The sequence below is a fragment of the Bombus vancouverensis genome, chromosome 4 (assembly GCF_051014615.1).
Source record: "Bombus vancouverensis nearcticus chromosome 4, iyBomVanc1_principal, whole genome shotgun sequence".
Lineage (NCBI taxonomy): Eukaryota > Metazoa > Arthropoda > Insecta > Hymenoptera > Apidae > Bombus > Bombus vancouverensis.
In genome coordinates, this window is record NC_134914.1 from 8,992,753 (window position 1) to 9,016,189 (window position 23,437).

A 23,437-nucleotide genomic window follows, 5' to 3' on the forward strand; every position below is an offset into this window, starting at 1 on the left:
TAAAATATGAGTTTAATTCTTGGCAATCAGTCTCCCTTTCCTGTTCTCGTTCTATGTGTATCCAAGTGACAAATCGTTTCCTTCATTGGATGATTCAATTTGTTCCTGACGTGATTGATTGAAGACGGCTTTGAAAAATGAGCCAGGCCTAGTGCCACTCTAAACATCATACGAAAACAAGTGCTTCGACCGATCGATACAAGATCCATTCATTCACTGGTAGCGTAACCTATAATCAGCTTAACAAAAAAAAAAAGAAAAAAGGAGGAAAAACAAACCAGGAAAGAACGAAGAAAAAACTTAAAAATATTCTTCGTACACAATATTTGCTATTAATCTTCATCAAAGCTTAGCTTAAAAAGTCTAAACAGGAGAATGATGAATGGCAAAAATTCTCAAGTGGTACGGAAATCGATAAAAATCAAAGCGTGTCGTTTTCCCGCGAATTTCTTTCATCCTTTTAACGCGATTAAATGGAAAAGGAGCGATTATCTCGAAACAATCGTGCCGTTTGCCCCTTGCGCTCTTAGAGCAGCAGTATAGTCGGCTATAGTAGCGACGTTAGAGCGGCTCGAAGTCACGAGAATCGGTGGAAAGAGAGCTGCTGAATGAAGCCGGCTTCAGGGGGTGTTCCTGCAGTATTGATCGCCCCACCCTCGCACCACGGGGTACATGGTATCCCTCCTTTCGTTTTCCTCAGCCCCCGCTACTGTCACCCACTCCATCGCCCACTATGACTTTATCTTTCTCTCTTTCGCTCTTAATCTACTCTTCTTCGTTTTTCCTGTATCGTCTACTCTTTCTCCTTTCAACATACTGTATCCTACGTAGTCTTCTTCTCTGTCGCGTTTTCACAGTGTCTTCTCTCTTCTTCTCTAACCCTTCCCGCGCTACCATTTCCTCCACCTGGCTGTTTCATCGTTTTGTCGCTCCCTCCTTCGTTTCTCCCCTCCTCAGCCTTCTTCCACCGTTTCACAGATACCTTCCGTACTCTCAGCCCTCTCTATCCCTCCGCTTACAACCCCTAGGAACGACCAGAGGTAACTTGCACCGCGGCCAACCCCCGCCGGCAAACAAGCTACCCCTTCAGCTCAGTGTCAAGGTTGGGTCAAGCTTGACTCGCTGACGAGGGTAGAAACTGGTTTGATTGCTGTCTCGGCATGAATAACCGAGCGTCGACGAGCTTATTTGGGAAATTGCTCGGTTTCCTGGGTATTATGGTGGCCGGTATGTGAAGGGGGTGGAGCGATCGGGTGGCTGTGGCCTGTTAGGTAGGACACAGGTGTAGGTTGTGTGAGCTGTTGGAATTGTAACACCGCCGGCTGAACAATGTTGCGGTCGGTTGGCCGGTATTCGGTAATTGCCGGTTTTCATTGAAATCGACCTACCCTGCGGGATTATTCGTGGAGTCGGGTGTACAGGTCAGAGGTTAAAATTTGCTCTGGGAAAGGGGAGAACGTCGATATTTCCGTTCCTCTTGCAGAGGAGAGATAACGTCGAGTTACGATGATGGATCGCATAAAATCGAGTCGAGTGTTGTGAGTTCTTATGAGATATGAAAATAGGCAAATATTGTTTGGGATTGGAACGATGTAACTTTTGGCTACAGATGTGTTCGATTTCAGTTCGATCATTAGTTATATATTTTATGAAAAATTATTGCTTCAGTTTAATAGATGCTTCGTTATTCACGTTTAAATTCGTTGCTTTTAAAAATGAAACATTGAACGAAAAAGTGTAACTCTACGTGTTTCATTTATTTTCGCATGTAGAAATGGTCGCACGTAGAATGATCTTTTGTAGAGCTTCGCTCGTATTCAGTTCATTCGCTTCAAACTTGAACGTGTTTATAGTCTATACTATCATATTATCGTGTACATTCTTGAAAGAAAAATCTATTTGGAAGCCGTTTAAAATCGAATGTGAAATATTGAGGCAATAAAATGCTATTGTAACTATAAGTGTCAAGATGACAGGCTATTTCTTTCCAGTTTTATTCACAAATTTACATCAGAGAAGTTATTTCCGGCGAGCAAAAGCAAATTCTCCGAAAGGAACGATTTTTCAAACTGAAAAAACATATGCTCCATAATATTTCTTTCATCCTCCCTCGAGACCGACTTTAATAACAGAGCTAATCAAATAACTATAGCTCCGATTTATCAAGCGCCACACAGTAGATTTAAACAGCCAAGTTTCCACCGTCCCATTTTCGAGCTGGTGAGAATTCGTGTAATTCGCGCGAGCGAGTGGTAAAAGGGGCGGTAGCGGAGAATCGTTGTCTCTTGAGGATGATTTCTTCCGGAGAACATCGTGGTCCTCCTGTAACAACGAGAAAACGTACATTTAACGATGGAAGTATCTACTAAACGCGACAAAATGATAAATTTCGGACTTTTTATTTTCGTAAATGTTAGTATATTACCGTATTTTGCTAATATATTATTTTCTTGATAAACGAATTATTATTCATGATAATATTAGGTTGTCCGAAAAGTTTCTTTCCTTTCATAAGGTGATAATAGATGAACAACAATTTCTGTTTTATATCATTTTATTGAATTAGGTATGATCCATCTCGTTCTATTTCTATTACTATGTTCGCGCATAATTCAATAAACTAATATAAAGCAAAAAACATTGTGCGTCTATTGTTTCCATATAAAACGAAAGAAACATTTTGGACAACCTAATATATATTCACATATTGTGTTCATATATGTATTCGTAATAATATACAGGGTGGTTGGTAACTGATGGCACAAGCGGAAAGGGGGTGATTCTACGCGATAAAAGGAGTCGAAGATATAGAATAAAAATTTTTCGTTTGAGGCTTTGTTTTCGAGAAAACCGACTTTGAATTTTCGCTCGGTACGCGTGCACTTTATCACGTCTCGTTATAACGAATCTCACTGTAGATTTTTTTAAAAAATTTAAAAAAAGAGAAAAAAATTTTCATTCTATATTTTCGACTTCTTTTTTCGCGTAGAATCTTTCCCCTTGTACCACCAGTTACCAACCACCCTGTATATCCATTGATTATTATATATAGCAATAATGTCTCTAGTTAGTCATTAGCTGTTAGACTTCAGAATTTACTAATTCTTTACTAATTACACATCTAATAATCTGTAACTTGTGAATTGCAAAAAATTTCACTAACAATTTTAGCTGAATAATTGTGTAAGGAAGTCTTCATAGCATAAACGCTAAATGTCTTCGACTTAATGGAACGGTAACGGAATCGTTCCGTGTCCGAGCGGTTAATATAAACCAACCTTAATGCGAATCGATCGTTGCCGGTCGGTGGTATGAATTAAACACCGCGGCCAGTCGATTCTCTCGCTCGTTGGCCAACGATCGATCCACGACGAAGCACCGGCTTTGCATAGGTATGCATTTACCGCGAACCGGATGACTCCGAAATTTCTTCCGCCGGTAACAGGAGGCTTCCTAACGCTATTAGAACGTTAGCCGCGCGCTGGTAATGCCGCGGTTGTTCTAGAAAATCGACTTGTCACGGGGTGTCGAAGCTCTCCACCACCTCTTTCCTCCCTAGATTAATATTCTACGTGGAACGCTTCGAATTTCTGTTCAATTTCGTTGATCCCTCTATCTAATCTGTCATTTATGCCAGAAACCTTGGCAAGTTTCCTCGATACTTTTATCTTTCCTTTGCGACTCTCGCCTTTCATACTGATCTAGATATTAAAAGGTTGTACTCTTATATTAAGTATAATTTCTTCTAAATTATATTTTCTTATAATTGGAATTAAACATTTATACTATATCAATATGCATATGGATAATTATTAAAGATAAAAATGAAAAGGAATTCTTTCGTTCAGATTATATATTGTTTAAAGCATATAATCGAATTATTATGAATTATGTTACAATTCATGATGATATAGTTCATGAGACTTGATCCTGCGTGTATCTGTGTATTACGAGCATTTTTGTACATAACAAAGGAAACAAATGGTGAAAGAACAATAGTCTTGCAAATATTTCGAAAAATTGTATATCCTTCAAAATTAACTGATCATTTTCTAACCATTACAAACTAGGGAAGATATCGTAAAGTTTGCCGTATTAGTCTTCCTTTGATTCTAAGAAACGTTTGAAATGGTGGATAGAAAATGCGATGTGTTATAAGACGACGTGAAGAACAAGGTACTCGTACATGAGAAAAATAGAACGAGAAATACGTGCAGGTGAACAGTAAAGAGCACTACGTCGAAGGAATACATGAAAAATTGGAACAGTTTTGTCGCGGAAAAATGATTTCGAGTCCGAGTCGTGAGATAAAATTGTAACGTCGTTCGATTATGATTTAGTACAAGTGTAATTTAATTACACTTTCGATTCTATTAGTATCTCGCTATTAAATATCGTGTTTAATTTTTTCTCGATTTTCATTTACAAAGTTTCAATTTGTCTATGAGTTTCCTTACAATTTTGAAGAACCTACTTTGAACATCGATTTGCTAGGAATCGATCGAGTAAATAATTCTTTGATATTTCAACTTCAATCCAGTGGACATCGATGTATAGCAAATATTGGCGATTCGTTAGTTATATATAGATGTACATGGCTGCACGAGGCATGCAAGTTCTTAACATTGTGAACTTCTTATTTGATTTGACCCTTTAAGCAGCCGAAGGCGGAATTACCTCGTATTCTTTTTCCACTTATCTTCATTGGCAAGCACCAGGTGAAGTTGGAGATTTCGTTCGTTTCGTAATAAAGACCAGTTATTATAGACAGGTCATGGACACAATCGCTCTTTCGTACGATTTTATTTTTAATTCCGCTATAGAGATAAAGAGGACATTATTTAGGTCAAGTTATCTTTTATTATTTTTTTACAATATAGAAAAACACTTATTCATATATATGAAGGAAGGATGAAACCTAGGAAAGAGAAGAATAGAGGAGTGTGGAGAAAATGATGAGAAAGAAGAGAAGCAGAAGAGGAAGATTTAGAAACATGAGAACGAAGGAAGAGTGGAAGGAAAGAAAGCGTAGAAAAGGGAGAAATTGATACTGCAGCACAGATTAAAGTCACTGTAACCTCATACTTAAAGTAGTTCGCGCCATTAAGTCGTCCTTTTCTGACGTTTACCATAAATTTATCCTGTTAGCGTTCCAGGAATAAAAGAAGAGCTCTAAGTATAGAGTATATAGTTCAATTTCGAATAACATGGATTTGGGTTAGCTTGGCTGTTTAAAATAAAATTAATATACCTAAATGCAACAAAGTTACTAATACTTCAGGCTATTCCGAAAGTTATATTTAGCTTAACTTTCTTATGTTCTAATCTTGTATTATCGTATATCCTAAACAGCGATGAGTATATAATTAAACAACGTTAAAGGATTATAAAATTATTCGAGAATTAAACGAGGTGTTCACCATGGTTTCGTTATATCGTTTGCGAATATCTCGATTGTCCTCTCGGAATTATTTAATATCAATTTTATGTTTTCACGAAATAACCGCGAAGAGTTATTCGATGCAGAAAAACATTAATTCAATATTCGGTCGAGCGTCATACGTCAAGAGTTTTGATATTCTCCGTAATGTATGCCGTCATAAAATATGAAACCTAATGGAAATACGACGATATCTTATAAAGCATAAAACGACATAACTCCGCATAAAATATTCAAATAGGAACGTTTAATAGATCATTATAAAATATTATTCCATATTAGGGACACCGTTCTGCTGTACTCGAAAGCATCGATACTACGATTCAACCAATATGGTTCGATACTTGCCCCGAAACGTTGTTTCGAAATTCGATATCCGTCATTACGTATTCCGCCATAAAACGTGAAACGTAATAGAAATAAGGCAATACGTTGTAAAAGATGAAATGTTAGATAAAACGAAAACGTGACTCTCGGCGGGGAAATTTTTATATTATATTCCTTTTCTACCCTATCATGAACTACGTATTTTGTACGAACGTACGAAGCATTGTTTTACATGTTCCATGATATCGGTTAATATGATTTTAAAATATATGATACTGCTGCAATGCTGAGGCACTTGAATAACAAAATCTTTTAATAGAAAATTACAAAATATTGGATTTTATATTAAATGAAAATACGGATTTCATGCAACGTTGCTTGTTAATGGCATTTGATATTCCATGCACAATAAAAAGAACGTAACGATCTCATTTTTGTTTCTCTTTTTCATGGAAAGAAACAAAAGAAAGAGAATATTGGGAGAAATCAGATTTTCCTGGAAAATATTGCCCCAAATAGATTGAACGAAGAACCGTGTCCTTTACGAATTTACAAAGAACTTTACAAATTTACGAGAAAGACTCAACAATTTTTGACTAGGGTAGATTTACGTTAGTAACATTCTTCGCCGCTGTAACATATTTAGCTGCGAAATACAAAATACGAACAATACGAACAATAAGAGAAAACGGCAATATTTCACGAAAGTTGAAACGGTGTCGCGGAAGTTGTTCTCCGATTGTGGAAACGCCGCCAAGAAGGACGATCGGTCACGAGGGAGAAATTTCAACAGGGGCGTGCAAATCGCTAGCGACGAGTGGGCGGCTTTGCATGAGGCGTAACACCACGAACAAGGGGGAACTTTCAAATTTCTTCCTGCGATAATGGCTGGTTTCCTGTCGGGATTATGACATCGCCACGCTATGGAAAATTCGACCCCCCGTTGCCCTCGCATTACGTGCAGATTTTATCGGTTTAACCGACAGCGATAAGGGTATTTCTCCCGCCATGAATTCCGTTGTTTCATTAGTCACGCATTAATAGCAATCGGTGTAAGGTCGTCTCATGGTCGCTCGATAGTAACTCGTTCTACGTCGAAGCAGACATCGATGATTTTCTCAAATTAATTTTCTAAAAACGATTCTTCTCCTATACGGTCGAACCTCGGTAACTCGAATCTCAGGCGAAGGGAAGAATTAGAATTTTTCGAATTATAGACGTTATCGAATTTTCCGACAGAAGTTTGACGAATGGAAACGACATAAAGAGGGTAAAGAGGAAAATGACTTTCTGCAAGGGTTGACGTTTTCTGAATGCAGGAGATCCAAAGAAGAATAGATCGTTTGGTTTTCTGGAGCGTCATGTTTGGTACGAAGCACTTTGTAAAATTGGAATTTTGAAATTGTGAATTGGGATTTGTGAGACCACTATAGTACGTATAAGGTTTGGAGAGAAGGTAATTTGGAAATTGAATACTGAATGATATTTCTTTTGTATAGAAATTCCAAAATTCTATACAATTCCTTACCGTGATAAATTACTTTAATAAATTTCATACAAATAATCATTCTCAGAATTTATTTTCACTTATTCTCCTTTTTGCAAATGTTCCAAAAGCTGTCAATTTAGTTATACGCTACGATACTTTATCTCAGAAGGTTTTAGATCAAAGGGCGAGATCGATTTAGTTTGATATTTGAATGGCACACGGGGTGAATATTAGAACGAGAACTTCTTCACGATCTCCTGAGAGGCACGATTCTCGATTAATTTACGACATTCTAGATCGATGCAGTGCTATCTGGGAAATTCAGGTCGCGGCCCTCTTTATCTTCCATCGAGTCGCTTTGGTTATTAGCAATCTTCCCCTAACGAGACACTTGCTAATTGTATTTTCATAATCTTAAAAGTTACTGCTTTGACACCAAGGGATTTTAACGAATCGAGTGGTTCGTTTGGGTCTTTGCTCGATCTTTGCGTTTTGTAATTAATTGATCCACTCATTCTTTAAAGAATCCAAATTTAAAAGAAAACTTTTATTTCTTTATGTTATAGCATATCTTTATCTTATCAATTCGCATAATGGAGGAAACTAGATTTTAGCGATACGTGGACTAACGTTAAATTTAGCAATGAATGTGTTTCGTATACAGTGACTTTCGAGTTATAGTCAAATGCCACAACCTAAAGGTTAAAATGTATAATCGAATAGAATACGAGTACATGTTAGAAAATTTAAATCAGCACTACCTATCGGTCAATATATTCTGCTCGTATGTTAGATCTTAAAACAGAAAATACATAGTTGTCCACATAGCTACGAAAGATACAGATACGTCATTGTATTTATTATATTAGGTCGTCCGAAAAGTTTCTTTCGTTTTATAAGGAAATAACGGATGCACAACATTTTCCGTTTTATATTATTTTATCGAATTACGTATGATCCATTTTGTTCTATCAAGATAAAGATCACAACGTTTGATAGATTAGGTTTTATGTTTGTATAAAGATTCATCGTTGTAAAAGACGTGTCTGTGAAAGAAAGACACTTTCCGGACAACCTAATAGCATTTACGTTAGCGTTACGTAGCATTAACTAATTAGATCCAAATACATTAAACTTCGTATCATTTAGTAATAATTTATAACAAGTACGAAGATGAAATGCAAAACCCGATGAGAGAAGATCTTCATTGGAGGATAAGTGTATATGCTAATGCCTTTTGTAGTTACTATCATCGTAACATTTGTCAGTTTTAACAATTTCTATTTTTCGATGTGTCCATTTCGGGTTGAAAAGTGAGAGAGCTCGAGTACTCGAAAACTTTTCTCTTTATGTTTCAAACTCGACCATCGTTTGCCTTGTTTTGTGTCCAGGTCTGACAAAACGGATCGCAAAGGCATGGCCAGCAGTACGGAGGATTACGGGTCGGAATTACAGGAGCTGCAGTGGGGTGGTGGTAGCGGGTCGCACTTCCTGCGCAGCGGTACTCACTTCCTGAGAAGCGGCACCGGTGGTTGCTACGAAGCTGAGGATTTAGAGTCCACCAGCAGGCATCATGGTGGTCAACACAGGGGATATTATAGCCCCCCGGGTACGAGTTACACGATCGTCGAGAGACCACCGAGTGCTCCTCATCACCATTCCTCGCACACCACACCGTATAGGCACAGGGGACACGCCACTGGAGGCTCTGGTGCTATTTCGCCGGAACAGGTGCTTAGGTAGGTTCTCCAATGCTCATTTTTAGACTTCTTATAACTGATTTGTCTATTAACCTGTTAACCAAGTCTCTTATGCAGAAAGTTCGAAATTAAGCTAACAGAATGACAATTTGATAGAGATATATTCATCTCGATTACGTTGCTATCAGTTTTTGCAAATGTGAGTGTAGTAAAGCATTATAGGAATTTCGTTCTGTTATCCAGGGTTCAGAACATAAAAAGTTGGGATTAATGTATTTTATATTGTTTTTAAACAACAAAATGGTTATTTAACGACGGAAAGATTGGGTTATAAATAGCTCTTACAATGATTTATGTTGATTTGAACAAATGGGATTATTACTAGGAAGTTGCAATGTGGCTATTTTTATTCACTAGATTAGAGGATAGGGTATCGATAGAATATTCTATTATGCGATTAGGAAAGACAACAAAGTTTCTGAATTAATCAGGTAGTCTGCAGACCTTCAGTCCTAGATCACGTTTAATTTAAAATGATGCAATGAACGCTATAGATCGAGTCTTCTTTTTATCTAGTCCACTCACCAGATAGAAAATTATATTGTTAAAGTTAGTGGTTACCAATAAAATTACGATTGTATTATCACAGAACGGTGTCATTAAACCAGAATTAACGATATATTACTAAATTAAATTTAAAAAATTCAGATGAAATTTCACTCAAGATAACCTTTAAAGGTCCCAATTAATTATAAAAAAGTAATATTGAAATTTCATCGCAGACTTTTTGGAAATGGTGTGTCCGAGCGTCGACAGGGCGATAGGAGAACGCCGGCGTCTTCGCCGGCGAGTGTCGCCGCTGTTCGAAGCACGCCATCGTCAACGTCCCAGCAGCAACAGCAATCGCAGCAGTCGCAACAATCGCAGCCGAATCCCGCGAATCCTCCGACATCACCGAGCTCTCAGCCATTGAGTTTACAGGAGCTCACCGTAAGGACAATCACCATGACGAGAGATCCACCGGACTCTCACCATGGCTTTGGGATCTGCGTGAAGGGTGGCAAGGACGCAGGTGAGATCCGAAGTACCTTCAGGCTACCTCCATCGCCGTACTTCGCGCCTCAAGATCGAGGTATCTTCCGACAACTGTGACTTTCATTGCCGCTCGTGTCTTGCTATACGCGCGTCGTGGTGCTCGATGATTTTGAATTGCGATTCATAGCGAAATCGAATTTTGTTTTAAATGAAATTCACAAGAAAGTTGTGCGATAGATATTTCTTTTGATGCTTCCTTAGCAATATTTTATTTATAAAATGTTAAAAGTAACATTGAATTTCATAATGAAATTTAAATTCATAACGAAATAGCGAAATATTTTTTGTTTCTCTGCACTGTTTGATTTGCTTCTTTGTACTGTTTAATATGTTTCTTTGACATTTTTTTTTTTTTTTGCTTATATTTTGATCATAATATGTAAATGGATACATCTCTAGATAAAAGTTTTAGAAATAACTGAGAAATGTTAGGCAATTGTTAGAGGAATATCATTGGAATTGACATTTTATGCGACAACAGAAATAGCCAATACATAAGTTCTATGTATATATTGTAACGTATATGTAGTAAGTGTGTATGTTAATACATTAGTAGGTTTGCTATAAACTGTATAAAGTTTCACGATAAGATTATTTAGAAACGATTGGTCGATACAAAATCGCAATTTATGTCTTCGCACCACGACGGTCATTGTCGATTTTCTCTATCGTATTTCTAAGCAGACTTAGCCCTGCTTCGTTGGTAATCGACGTATCATCGACACTCTGTGCTTCCTGTGCTTCAGCACAGCTGTCACGTGTCTTTCATTTTCACCGTTGTCGTTCTCGTGACGAATCTTCCGTTAAGCGAATGAAACAATTTCGTCCATAGCAGCGATGAAAGTAATAAAGCAACTCACTTCTTTTACGATGTCCTTAAACTCAGTTTTCATTGCACAATTTGAAGTTCAGACTTCAAACTATATTCCTATCTGAACAAACGTATAAAATGAATGTTCTTCGGGAACAGTAACTTGTCCTATTACTTTTATTAATAAAGTTTTTTTATATACGTAATGGACACATTTCCGGTCAGATATATATTTATTAAATTTATATAACAACAATACGTATGTATTTATATAATAAATATGCGTATTATATACGTATATTTTAAGTATAATTTACGTACTTTTAATACATATTCATTATTTTTATTATTTAAATTTATTTATTATATGCACGGTCATATGTTTATTATGTAAATCTCCTGTATTTTAATTCAAAATTAATTTTTCACAAAAATTCCTATAACTGAAAAAATATTCAATATTAACTTATTGTGGTTCAACGGTCAAGCGATAGCATAAAAAAGGCATATTTTTGTATTATGTGACAGTCGTGAAATGTGTTACCAGGATGAAAAGGAATTTAAAAATTAATTTTCTATTCTGTTAACTTCCACAATGGAAAGTATTAAAATGTAAATGTAGACAAGTAAATGTGGACAAAACTGTCGTTTGAGAATTATTAAATGAAGTGGCTGTTGGCGATAATGTTCGATTTCAATTCAATTGAAAGACGATCGTCACGGGAACGAGAATCGGAAAACAGGGAATGGCGAGGGAGAGAAAACATGTTTTCGATCATTAAGCGTCATTTCCATTCCAGCTACGGTCTCTGGGGGAAACGAAAGAATGTATTACATTCGGATCGCGTTTCGCCTCGATTTTCTCCCCTCTTCGTGTTATCGTTATTTTCTTTTTTTTATTGCGCGGAAAGAAAGTCACCATTCGTTTTCGTCGACCGATGGACAGTACGATGTTGAAAAGGAAAAGAAAAAATAATTGAAACCGACATGGTTCTCTTATTTTCGTCGACGTTGATTGGCCTATGCTGGAGTTCTCTGGAAAACATAAAAATATTGATTTAGGAAGCAAAATCAGATAATTATTAATTATATCTATTTGAGAGTCGAGTTCGATTTGAAATACGTTTAATTATATGGCAAAGAATTAATAGAATTTTCTTCACGACATATAACTTCATTACTTCGTTAATTTTCATTGTTAAAATATATAAAATTAGCAATGGCTGTTCTTTCGAATTAAATGAATATACCAGCAATTATTACTACAATATTTATACTAACGCTACAGTGATTACCACCTGTATAATAACTATAAAATATAGAAGATATTACAACCAATTAAATAAAAATTGTATTTCAAGGGTGACGATCAAATAACCTGAGAATTCTTTCACTGATTAGCAGAAAGCATAATTAGTATACGATAGCAGGCGACCTTAGGGGATCTTAAGGCGCGAATGCGCCTTCCCCGTTTCAAAGTATTTACAACGGGACGACCGTTCGACGGGGTAATTAGCGATACCAGCTAATTGACCAACGATACTGCGAGCGTTTAATGACGCGGCTCTAATTGCCGGCGGTCATCGCGTATTTTTCTTCCGCGTTCGCCAGTGAAACGGATTAACCGGATGTATAATTGCACGTAGTGTATCCGGCGGTGTAATCAGTTCAGGGAATCGTATCGTTCGTTTCTGTTGAGGAGCACGCGAGGATTGTAAAAGAACGAGAGGAAATCCAAGTCTCACCTTGGCCTCCTCGATTTTATTTAAGCCGACGCATTGAATAATATGCGAGCGTACGCGCGTTTTAAATAGTTGTCGAGAGGAGGTAAGCTACACGCTACCGATACTCGTTAAATATTAATTACACCACGGAATGTTTAGTAATTTAGAGCAAAGGGGGTGGGAGACGGGATAACAGGGATGGAATTCGGCTGGTTTACTTATCGTCTTTTATATCGGACGCTTGTTTATCGAGCCTGGTAAACAACCGTCTGGTAAATTTCCCGAGGAATTTGTTGCACGGATGAAGAGGGTGGTTTATTTCGTCGGCTCGATATCGGAGGGTCAGTAGGGGAGCACAAAATAAGCGTAACATGTTGGTTTTTATAGCAAATGAAAAAGCAACAGAGACTTTCTGAATAGGTAATACGAACCTTTTTCGACCCGAGTTATTTCTGTCAAGGGAAAAAATATTTCTTTGCGTATACTCGTTATTCCTCGGGACTTAAAAAACAAGAAGATTTCAATGTTGTTGAGAAAAGATAATTCAGAAATAGATATTTCTAATGTTTCCATTCACAATCATTGAGATTTACATGGGATCTGAACTCTTTCCGATCTCGATCGTTTCTTTCAAAGGAAAAAGAGATATTTCTCTAAAATCTCAATATGAGAGAATCTTTCCCCTAAAAATTCAGTATACTGTCAATCAATTCCTTTGATCTTGATTAAATATATTCTACCTGTAATCTAAGAAAATCAAATTCTCTTGGGCGTAGAACAGAAAAGAGAGAAAGAACAGTCATTACGAAAGATAATAAACGATAAAACAGGATCAGCGAACGAACTGGAATTCGAAGTTCGATAGAGATAACGGAGAATGGAAGAGGTTGGTATGGTTCTCCAGAGAAGTTCCTCGCGTACGCCAAAGATAAATAGAAATGTCCCCGTCCGGGATCCACGTTCCGCGGATGCCAGGAGCATCCCCGACATCGCGCTCTACGCTTTACGTCGTCGGGGTCCGGTTTCACGGTTTCGAGTCTCGTAAACTTCACGCTTGATCACGGCGTATCGCACATGCACCGTAAACGATCGCTTCATGCTTGGTCCTCGTCGAGATCTCGGGCGTGAAACCTTTTCTTCTTTTTTTTTTCTATTCTTTTTACATTTCTTCTTTTGGTTCGAAACGCAAAAACGTGTCGTGTGAGCCTGTGAATCGTCGTGGATCCCACGGGGGCTAGAAACGACATCTGGGTGTATCGTCAGCTTCTTCGAAAATTTTGTTCAGTTAATTAGAAAGTCGAGAAATGTTCTCGCAAAAGAAGACCATTTAATTGTGATCCAACATTTCAATCGCGAAATTTATGGCTGAAATTCTAAAATTTCTCACAATTTGTTTGTTCACGCGTAGAATTCTATGCGAAGGAAATTAATTTCGAAAATTATTTTGATTAAGAAATTAATAAATTTGGAAGTAGATTTACTTCGGTGGATTTACATTTTTAGATATAAAATCTATAGTTGTATTAATCAGAAAACTACTGAATACGAAAGACATTTAAATTCAAATGTCCGATTAGGAAATTTATAGTTAAAATCGTCGAATTTCGCTTGATTTGTTTATCCATAAGAATTCTCTTCGCGTGATTTATTTGAAATATTTTTGTAATAATATCGAGTTGGAAATTTCTCGCCGAAGCGTGAATCAGTATTCATGGAATTATTTATAGGACTATTACCTGTTCAGTGGAATCGAAGAATGCATTAAATTAAAATACCAGAGGCAGACAGATCGAAAGTTTTTTCAGCGCTGTCCGCGAGTAGGCTCGCTAGAGCATGGACGAGCGATAAAAAAGTAGGACGCGTCGAATGATCGATTAGTGGTAATTTTTCGAAGAAACAATTGCGAAACCTTGGCGTCGTTTCGCTCCGGTCGAAATCGAAATAAGCCAACTGGCGGTGTGTCTTTCTTGTTTTCTGTTTCGCTGTACCAGAAGCGCAGTCAGGTAACTCATCAACCATACGAACCAAAAGGCAGAGAGAATGTAAGGAAAAAAGAACCAAAACGAACGAGATACTGTGTGAAAGAGATTGAAAGGAGGAGAGAAAGAGAGAGAGAAAGAGGAACATTAGCATTATACAAAGCAAAAAGCAACAAGATCACTGGGAGATTGAGACGAATGGCTCGAAATTTCAAACGGCCAATGACCTTCATTTTCCAATCTTTAATTTCCATTGCGATATTCGATATTAATAAATTCATAAAATAATTTCAACGAAATCGACCAAATTTCTTGCACGATGTAACGATTCTAATTGACGATCGCAAGGTAGATAAGTTTCATTTTTTACAGAGAAAGAGTTCGGTATATTGCTGATTAAAGGGCCAGTAGCAAAACTGATTCTTATCAAATTTTTCAAATTTTTCCACCTGTACAATAACGCGTTTCAGTAATCAGAAGCAGGACTTGAGAAATGATAAAATTGATGTTATAAAAATTGATCTATGATATATGCTTAAAGTAAGAAAATTAAAAAAGATATACTTATCACATTATTCTCTTGTAATCTTCAATTTAATACCAGGAAAAACGTAACTTTTGCTATATTAAACTTGTACAGCAGATAACGCAGATGGCCGGTGCCGGTGAATATTGTAGAGAGGCTTTATCGTTTCCAGGGACGTCGTTAACGCGAGAAAAAGACGATACGTAGGCAGTGGGAAAAAATTCTGAAACACCGATATAAATTACGTTAAGCGTGATTAAAGGCACGAACTTGTGCCTTTATCCAGTGATCCGTAATTTTTTACAGACTGCACGCGAACGATTTATATCCTCATCGGCCGACGATCGTTAATCGATATGATTTATATCCTTGTGGTAGTCCCGCTCGATTAGTAACACACGAGAGCTCCATTGGACGACCGTGATTCGTTGCGATTTGCGGTCGCTATTCGAGACAGGTTCGCTTAATCGAGCCTCGTACTTCCAACGGTTTATCGTTTATCCGGATCGAACGATTTGTTAAGCTTCCTCTGATCTTCGTTTTTAGGCGTCTTCAACCTTTTGCCTTATCAATCAAACGAACGGGTACTTAAGTCTTGAATTATTGTTTTTAATGGCTTGATTGGCCAAGAGCGAAAGGTTAAACGCGAATAGAAATATCGTTTTCTTATTACTTTTTCGCTCATGTATTGTGTGCATGAAATATGACGCGTTGCTTGTAGGCATTCTTTTAAATAAAAGAATAGATGCGATTTACTGGCTACCATGATATAAAACGACGTGTAATCTCGTGATAAAGTATATCATCCTATTCCTTGCACCTTTCTCCGCGGTCTGTATATTTCAAAATGGTAGAGACGTTGTGGAAATACCATTGGAAAATAGAACGTTCGAGGATATTCGTACAAAAGTTCCTGTTTCATTTTGAAAATTCTCTTTTTTAAAACGTTATCACCTTCGTTATAATATTCGGGATGATACTGTTTCTTTCATGGACTTTGTTTACGTAGAATCTGTATTTTTTGAACTTTGGTAGAAAAGTTTCTCGTGCAAGGGATACATGACATTTTCTTCACCTCGCTTCTTTATCGTGCTTGTTACCTCGTTTCGAAAAGGCAAGAGGCTGATAGGTGACAAGAGGTTAATAATGTCAGCTGTCCGCGTTTATCGATTTAATCGAAGTTTCATATCCTTTGTCGTAAAAGAGGCGCCATGAATTTTTCGCGAAAGGAAAACATTTCATACATAAATTCCAAATTCCTGTCCTAACCAGAAACAATTTTCTCATTATAGTACTTTGTTGTCTTTTAACGTGTTATTCGCGATAGAAATCGCGCGGCTCCACAGAATGAAATTATTTCGTTTTCGAGCGTTATGTCATTAAATGTCGAATTTCTGTCATTAACAGAAATATTTCTTCAAATTAATTTACAATTTTATTTTAATGCGTCGTATTTTTCATTATAGAACTTTCATATTTTTTATAAGTCTTTGTTGTAAAAATGGGGTCGTAATTTTTTGAGCAGCTAGAATAATTCGTTATCGAACGTTACGTAACTAAATTTCGAGCCTCTATCGTCACGTTGAAGTGTTTCAAATTAAAAAAATTTAATTTCCTTATCAACTCAAACGGCAAATCGGTAGATTAAATTTTTAATTTGCTCTATGCAATCATATATACATATATGAACGAGTGATCATAAACGTCTGAATGATTCAGTCGATAGAATCGATCCATCATCGTGCTGCACAGGTCGTTTCAAAGACACTCGACAGGTTACGAAGGTCATTACAAGCGTAGTTTCCTGTATCGTTGCGAATTTCGTGGCCGTTCCAATCTCCCCGTGGTTTTCGAGTATTCATACTCGCGTATTCACGTCCATGTACACATAGATACATGCATACACACATTGAATAACGATCGATGTCGCATGAAAGTGTAATGCGCAGATCGGCCGGGCTTGGGACTAGAGGGCGACCAGTGGCACAAGAGAAAGGAAGCTAATGATAAAACAGAAAGACAGAGGAGAATTTTTGTTCGACGAAAGATACTCTTTCTATAGAGACTCGTTCACTGTCGATTTTAGATTGTACAAAAGTAACGACCCACATTACGGTGCTTGTATATAGAGACGGAAATTTTCCAGTGATTAGGAACGTGGTTGCACGGTATGCGGGTAAAGGCTGGAGAAGGTAATTTCGCTTCCAACAATTTTTTCCCCGTTTGAGAAATTTGTAGGAAGTTGGTTTAACGAGGTTGATTCAGTTCCCTTAAAATAGATATATTCGTCGTTTTTCCTATGTAATTAGAGGAATTGAATTTTTGGACGATGATAATAAAATGAGGAACCTAGGAATATATAAAACCAGTCCTAATTTCTCGAGTTTCCGAATAATTTACATAAAATAGAGAGCGAGCATCAAATGGCGAATCGAAGATTATAAACGTGAAAGTCAAGGTTTCGAGAATTCGAATCAATTCGTAATTCATCAAGTTATAGCTCTATCTTCTCTGCTACGACATGTTTTTATAACTTGAAACGCTATATTGGATATTTCATAGTAATAAATGTAGAACGTAATTTTGTGAAAGCTAGCAGTGCATTGAGTTACACCGCTATGATCCTCGGACCTCCGAATTAAATTATCGAATATTTATGTAAAGTGCTCGTGACAATAAATCGAGTCACTGGCTTGATCGAGTCGAAGAGTCGTTAAAAGTAGGAACAGGTGGCTGAGTTGACCTCGCGACCAATTCCCACCGGAGAAGATCAGAATGCAGGTTCGATTGTCGTCCTCGTTTTCGACGCGTTTCGATCGGCGATTTCTCCGTGGTTGGCGCACGAGCTCGCTCGTTTTGGTATTATCGAGAGTTCTTTTGCCGAGCGAGCACGCGTGATAAGGACAGATTAGCCTGGAAACGTCGTCTAAATTCCTTTCGACTAAGCTAAGTCGAGGAGACTCGATCTCGAGAGATGATAAAAGATCGAAGTAAGGAAGACGAGTAGTTTCAGCCTTTAAACATGCGCTATATATGTACTTACTTCTTTTATTCTTCTTTTCACTGTTGGCACAGTCGGGCATTCGTCACATGGTTTAGTTTTTTACACATCGAATTTGTTTTTCTGTTAACACGTCAGCTATCGATGACGCGTATATCGGTATCACGTGTGTAACATATGTGAACATTATTTTGTAATATGTAGTACATATGTATACATAGCAGTTACTCAAGATATAATTTTTGAGTAATTATATCACTCAAAATGGTATATCTTTTGAAAATTTCTTAATTCTATCTATTTTAGCTTGTTTATTATTTTCTATGAAGTTTCTTAATTATGATAACGAACATGTTAACGTTTGGATTTACAAGAAAGTGAACAATCGGAGGCAAGTGTGGGAGTTAAGAAACGCCGAGCGGTAACGTGGAGGACATAGCAAGTTTCCGGCCGATGTTTATTAGCTTAAGTTGCGTGCGATGAGTTATGCAACTAGGGCGAGTGGTACGTTTTGTTTAGTCGGAAGCAAGGGGAAAAAGGTGGCGGTGCAAAAAGTCGAATGTTATAACAGAGTTTATCTTCTTATGACCTCGTTTTTGTCACTGGAACTACGGTACGTTACCGCGAAATTTTCTCGTCGTTTCCTTCTTTCTTCGCGTAAGGGATTTTAGATACAGTCTCTTCAAAGAGCATCAAGGAAAAATACAGAAATAACGAAGAAGAATTAAACATGAAATACTAAATATTCGTTGTAGCAGTTCATAAATTACTTGCTTATTATTTTCTAAAAACAAATTATATATACATTTTTTATTGTACATTTGGTCAAAAAGTTCGTTTAAAATAAGGAAAAATGAAATTGTTCGTTTAACTGGACCATTTCTTTATAATAAAATACGCGAAAGTTTGCGTGGAATGTTCATAAAGACAGAATCCTTTCTCTGGTCTGCTCCGTTCTTCCGACGATTTATCGTTGGGACTTCGCAATTATAATAACCGAGAATACCTCTAGGCTTAGCACGCCGGCGTTTCGTTGCATGACAGTGTATGATGCATATGCGCATAGTTTATGAATTCATAGAAGAAAACGTGCACACACAGACGCACATGTATACCTACACACACGCGCATCTCTCTTATATATTTATCCAAGTAATTTCCATTACATTCTTGCGGACAGGCACGAATACGAAATTTTTTAGCATTATACGAAGCCCATTTAAGGTAACGTGTTGAGTTATAAACGAAGCAAACTAATTGAAAAGCGAAGAAAGAAACTATAGAAATATCGAACCGATAAATACGCGGATTCAAGGTAAATTGAGAAATTAAAATGACGAATGATACATCTAATTACAAGTGTCAGAAGTGACAATTTTTGATACAACGAAATAATAGTTCATAATTGGCAATTACGAATTTATATTGATTATTTCGAAGTATTCTGAACGTCTCTACTCATCTCGTACAAAAAAGAAAACAAATTAAAGAAAAGAAAAGAAAAGAAAGAGACTCGGAGGAAGAATGAAATCGGAATGATACTGTTGAAACAAAGCTAGAAAATTACAAAGCTAAAACAAAGGTACAAAAAGAAGGAAAATTAATATGTCGGTATTTATACAGGCAGAGCACCGGCATATTACGCGTCCATATAGCATCATCGACGTCTTTGAAGGAAAATAGAAAGAGGGCGAAAATCAAGTTCTTAAATGGGCTTGAGACACGCGGCGAAGTTTTATTAAGCCGTGGCGACGACGACACAAGTTCGGCAGGGACAACACGAGCCTCGCGTAACGAGCTCATTGTTCCTTCTTATCTCTTTTATCAACCGGATTAATCTTTGCTTCCTCAGCTTACTGGCATGGAAAGAGATTAATCACCAGCGGAACAAGATTCCCATGGCTTCAAACAGACCAAGTTTATTCGACGTCCATCTGGTCCGAACGCCAGATTTCGTTCCTTTTTCTTTATTTCTTTTTTGTATGTATAGAATACAATAATTTCGTCCTTGTTTGCGCGAATAACTGGCCATCGATTGTATCTAGTCTTGCTGAATAATGCGACCGGGTTTTATTCTCTGTCCAGGACAAATATCTGGGGAATTAAGTATTCATGATGCTTCGTGCTTTGCAAGTATAATCCCGTGTCCTTTGCCGAGCTATATTTTTAATATTTTATTCTTTCTCTTGGCAATATGATGCGCTAGATACCTAGATTCTAGATCGAATTTACATTGGTTTTTATAATTCCAGGAATTGAGGATTATACTCGTGTTCCGAAAGTTTCGTGATTAACGTTTGAACGATGGGCCTTTTGTGAAGAGCGATTTAAACAATTATTTAAGATATTGATACGAAAGCTTAAGAATATATTAAAAAAGCTTTGGTTATTGTTATATCTACGTATGTTATATATTTAATATTTATATTTAATATTAACTTAATATATTTAATATCTAATATACGTCATTTACGTTGTTTCATCTAATAGAAATTACAACGAGTCGTATACTTTAAATATTTTATATATTGTTGAATAGATACATAATATATAAACGTTTGCAATTCAGTAATTATTTAACATAGAACATATGTTGGCGCGATACGTACGTTAAGGTGTAAATCTATTTAATTTCCCTTTTTATTTGTTTTTATTTCAGTAAATGACCGAGGAAAGTTTTGTGCGCGTTGCTTCATATAACAGAGAGTGGAGTCAGATTTATGACGCGCTTCGTAATTTTAGATACCGGTTAATGAGCTAATTAACACGGTCTTGCGCGGCATTCAATTAAAATGATACAAAAGATAGCGTAAACGCCTGGCTCAGTTTGATCGCTATTAAGTTGCAGCTAATTTGTGTAATGTATAATGCATCGAAACATACGTGGCGTAGAATCTCATCAACCACGGTACCGTTACTTGGAACTTTTGCCTAATTAGTTCAGGCACGAACGAGAATCTATACTATTCTTCTATGTACGTGTTCTTCCTTGGAATAAAGGGAAACTCTATTTTGAATTAATTATTCCTATCATTTCTGATCATTACAATTTTATCATCAACATGTTCTTTATTTAATACTCTTTCAATATTTTTTAAAAAATATATTCACTTCAATACAGCGATCAAACGAAGTTCGAAGAAACAAACGTTTTCGTTTCCTTATTGTGACTAGTACGTGCTTCGTTTAAAAGAACTGAAAACGCTGCAAGAAGAAAAGGCTCATCGAACAATTTGTGCGAGCAAGGAACCGTTCGAACGAATTGCACGTTCAAAGATTTTGTTCGCCATAAATTTGCCAGCAAGAAAAGTATACAACAATTGTCAATACTCTATCAGGGAAAAAGTTATTTTTAAAAGACATTTTATCGTATGAAAACATACATCTAAATAATACGCCATTGAATTCTCGTTGCACGAGCTCGAAAAGTATCATACCACAAATATATTCAATGTATTCGCCAGCCCAACCATAAATATAGTGCGTCGTAATATTCCCTTCTTTCTGCGGAAATAACAAAGACGATCAATTTAACCATAATATTCTGGGATTTCCATACATCACTACAAAAGCACACAACCAGGAAATGGAATATTTCCCAGCAAGTAGGTAAATAATGAAAAAGAGAGAAAAGTCGAGAAGAAGGAATACGTAATCTCTTTTCTCATTTCCTTATTTCCTTGTGGTTAGAGTTCTAGATCAGAGGCAATCCTTATCGCAACGTATTTCCGCAGAAAAATCGTTTTGCATGGCCCTTCTATTACGTTGCTCGCGAGACACAAGAGAACACGCACCGGCACAAAATCGTAATCTCTGTTTTACAAGCAGTTTCACTGTTCTGCATCCGCACTCTACTGCTCCTTCTCGTGCTCCCACTCGTTTTCTTCTCACCTATTTTCCTTTCATTCCCATTGTTAAGTTTCTCTGTGACATTCCTTATTTCTATCTTCGATTTTACTTTGTCCTCCTTAGATAAAATACGGTACCCGTTATTTCGAAATTGAAGAAAACCAAAGTTTTATCATTCTTCTCTTATGTTGTCTTCGCCTTTTTTCGTTCAAATAAAGACATTTAGCGAAGATAAGTCGAGACCTAATTTTCATCTTTCAGAATGTATTGAAATATCTGAAGTTTAGAATATAAAAGTGCTAGATAAAACATTTTAACTAAGGAGAACAGCAACCAAACTTCCCTTTACGTTATTTATGTTATTTCACTTATCAACACAAGAAGCTAACCCGATTTTCTGCCCACGGCGCGTTTTCATCGGAGACTCGCAGGAGATGTAACACGTTGGCGGTGGCTGCGATCAAAAATGGGAGTTTTACCTCGTCATGTTACACGAACGGCCCACCCTCTTGCATTCTAATGGATCAATTTCCCTGGCCGCGATTTATGGAGCCTCAAAAGCGGCTCATGATACAGTCTTGGCTCGAGGAGATTATGGCTACGTCTCTGTGCTCGAGATTCAAATGTTTCGGGCACTATACTATCGTTACTTCTTTCCTTCTTTTTTTCCTTTTTTCTTCTTTTTCGATTTTCATCGTGTCGTTTCTGCGGCGTTTCGCTTGCTATTTACGGGAATTTTTGTGCCTTTATTCGCAATTTGAAGATCGAAGAATTCGAAACCTTCCTCGTACGATTTTAAAACGATTTTATAGAAATAATGCATTAACCTTCCAACAGTGTAATAAAATAGCGAAGCATTTGGAATTAACGATTTAGAAATAATTGTTCCTTTATCGTTAGAGTTTCTCGTATTTCTGGTATCGGATATGAAAAATCTTTCTTTTCTTTCGATTTTCATCGTGTCGTTTCTGCGGCGTTTCGCTGGCTATTTACGGGAATTTTTGTGCCTTTATTCGCAATTTGAAGATTGAAGAATTCGAAACCTTCCTCGTACGATTTTAAAACGATTTTATAGAAATAATGCACTAATCTTTTAACAGTGTAATAAAATAGCGAAGCATTTGGAATTAACGATTTAGAAATAATTGTTTCTTTATCGTTAGAGTTTCTCGTATTTCTGGTATCGGATGTGAAAAATAAGAATTTTCAATTTCTTTTTTGATAGGAAATAAGTATTAATAATTGCATTATGTATGTGATGGCTTTTGTTTTGTCATTTAATAGTGATATGAAATTTGTAGTGTAATTGACAGTTCGGGCGAATTTTTCTTGGTTTATACTGGGTTGAAAGAGTCGATCGAGAAGCATAAGAGAAAGAAAGTACAAGCGAGGAAATCTTTAGCATGATAAAGTTAAACATTGCGCGTTAAAGCACATCAGAATAGAAAACACTTGTACCACTTTTCAATTGAATTCCTCAACCGTATTACGGGAAA

The 23,437-nt window shown here is 36.9% G+C and overlaps 1 protein-coding gene across 5 annotated transcripts in view; it reads left to right on the forward strand.

The window, feature by feature from the left end:
- Positions 1-23,437, forward strand: part of dysc (whirlin protein dyschronic) — a 109,895-nt gene that overhangs the window by 22,534 nt on the left and 63,924 nt on the right. For 4 of the 5 annotated variants that reach the window (XM_033334199.2, XM_076617679.1, XM_076617680.1 and 1 more), the window contains exons 2-3: positions 8,648-8,995; positions 9,739-10,088. In XM_033334199.2, coding sequence (XP_033190090.1) covers positions 8,673-8,995; positions 9,739-10,088 — 673 coding nt within the window. In that variant the 5' untranslated portion in view covers positions 8,648-8,672. The remainder of the gene's footprint in view (positions 1-8,647; positions 8,996-9,738; positions 10,089-23,437) is intronic. The other variant, XM_033334202.2, reaches the window with a different exon arrangement.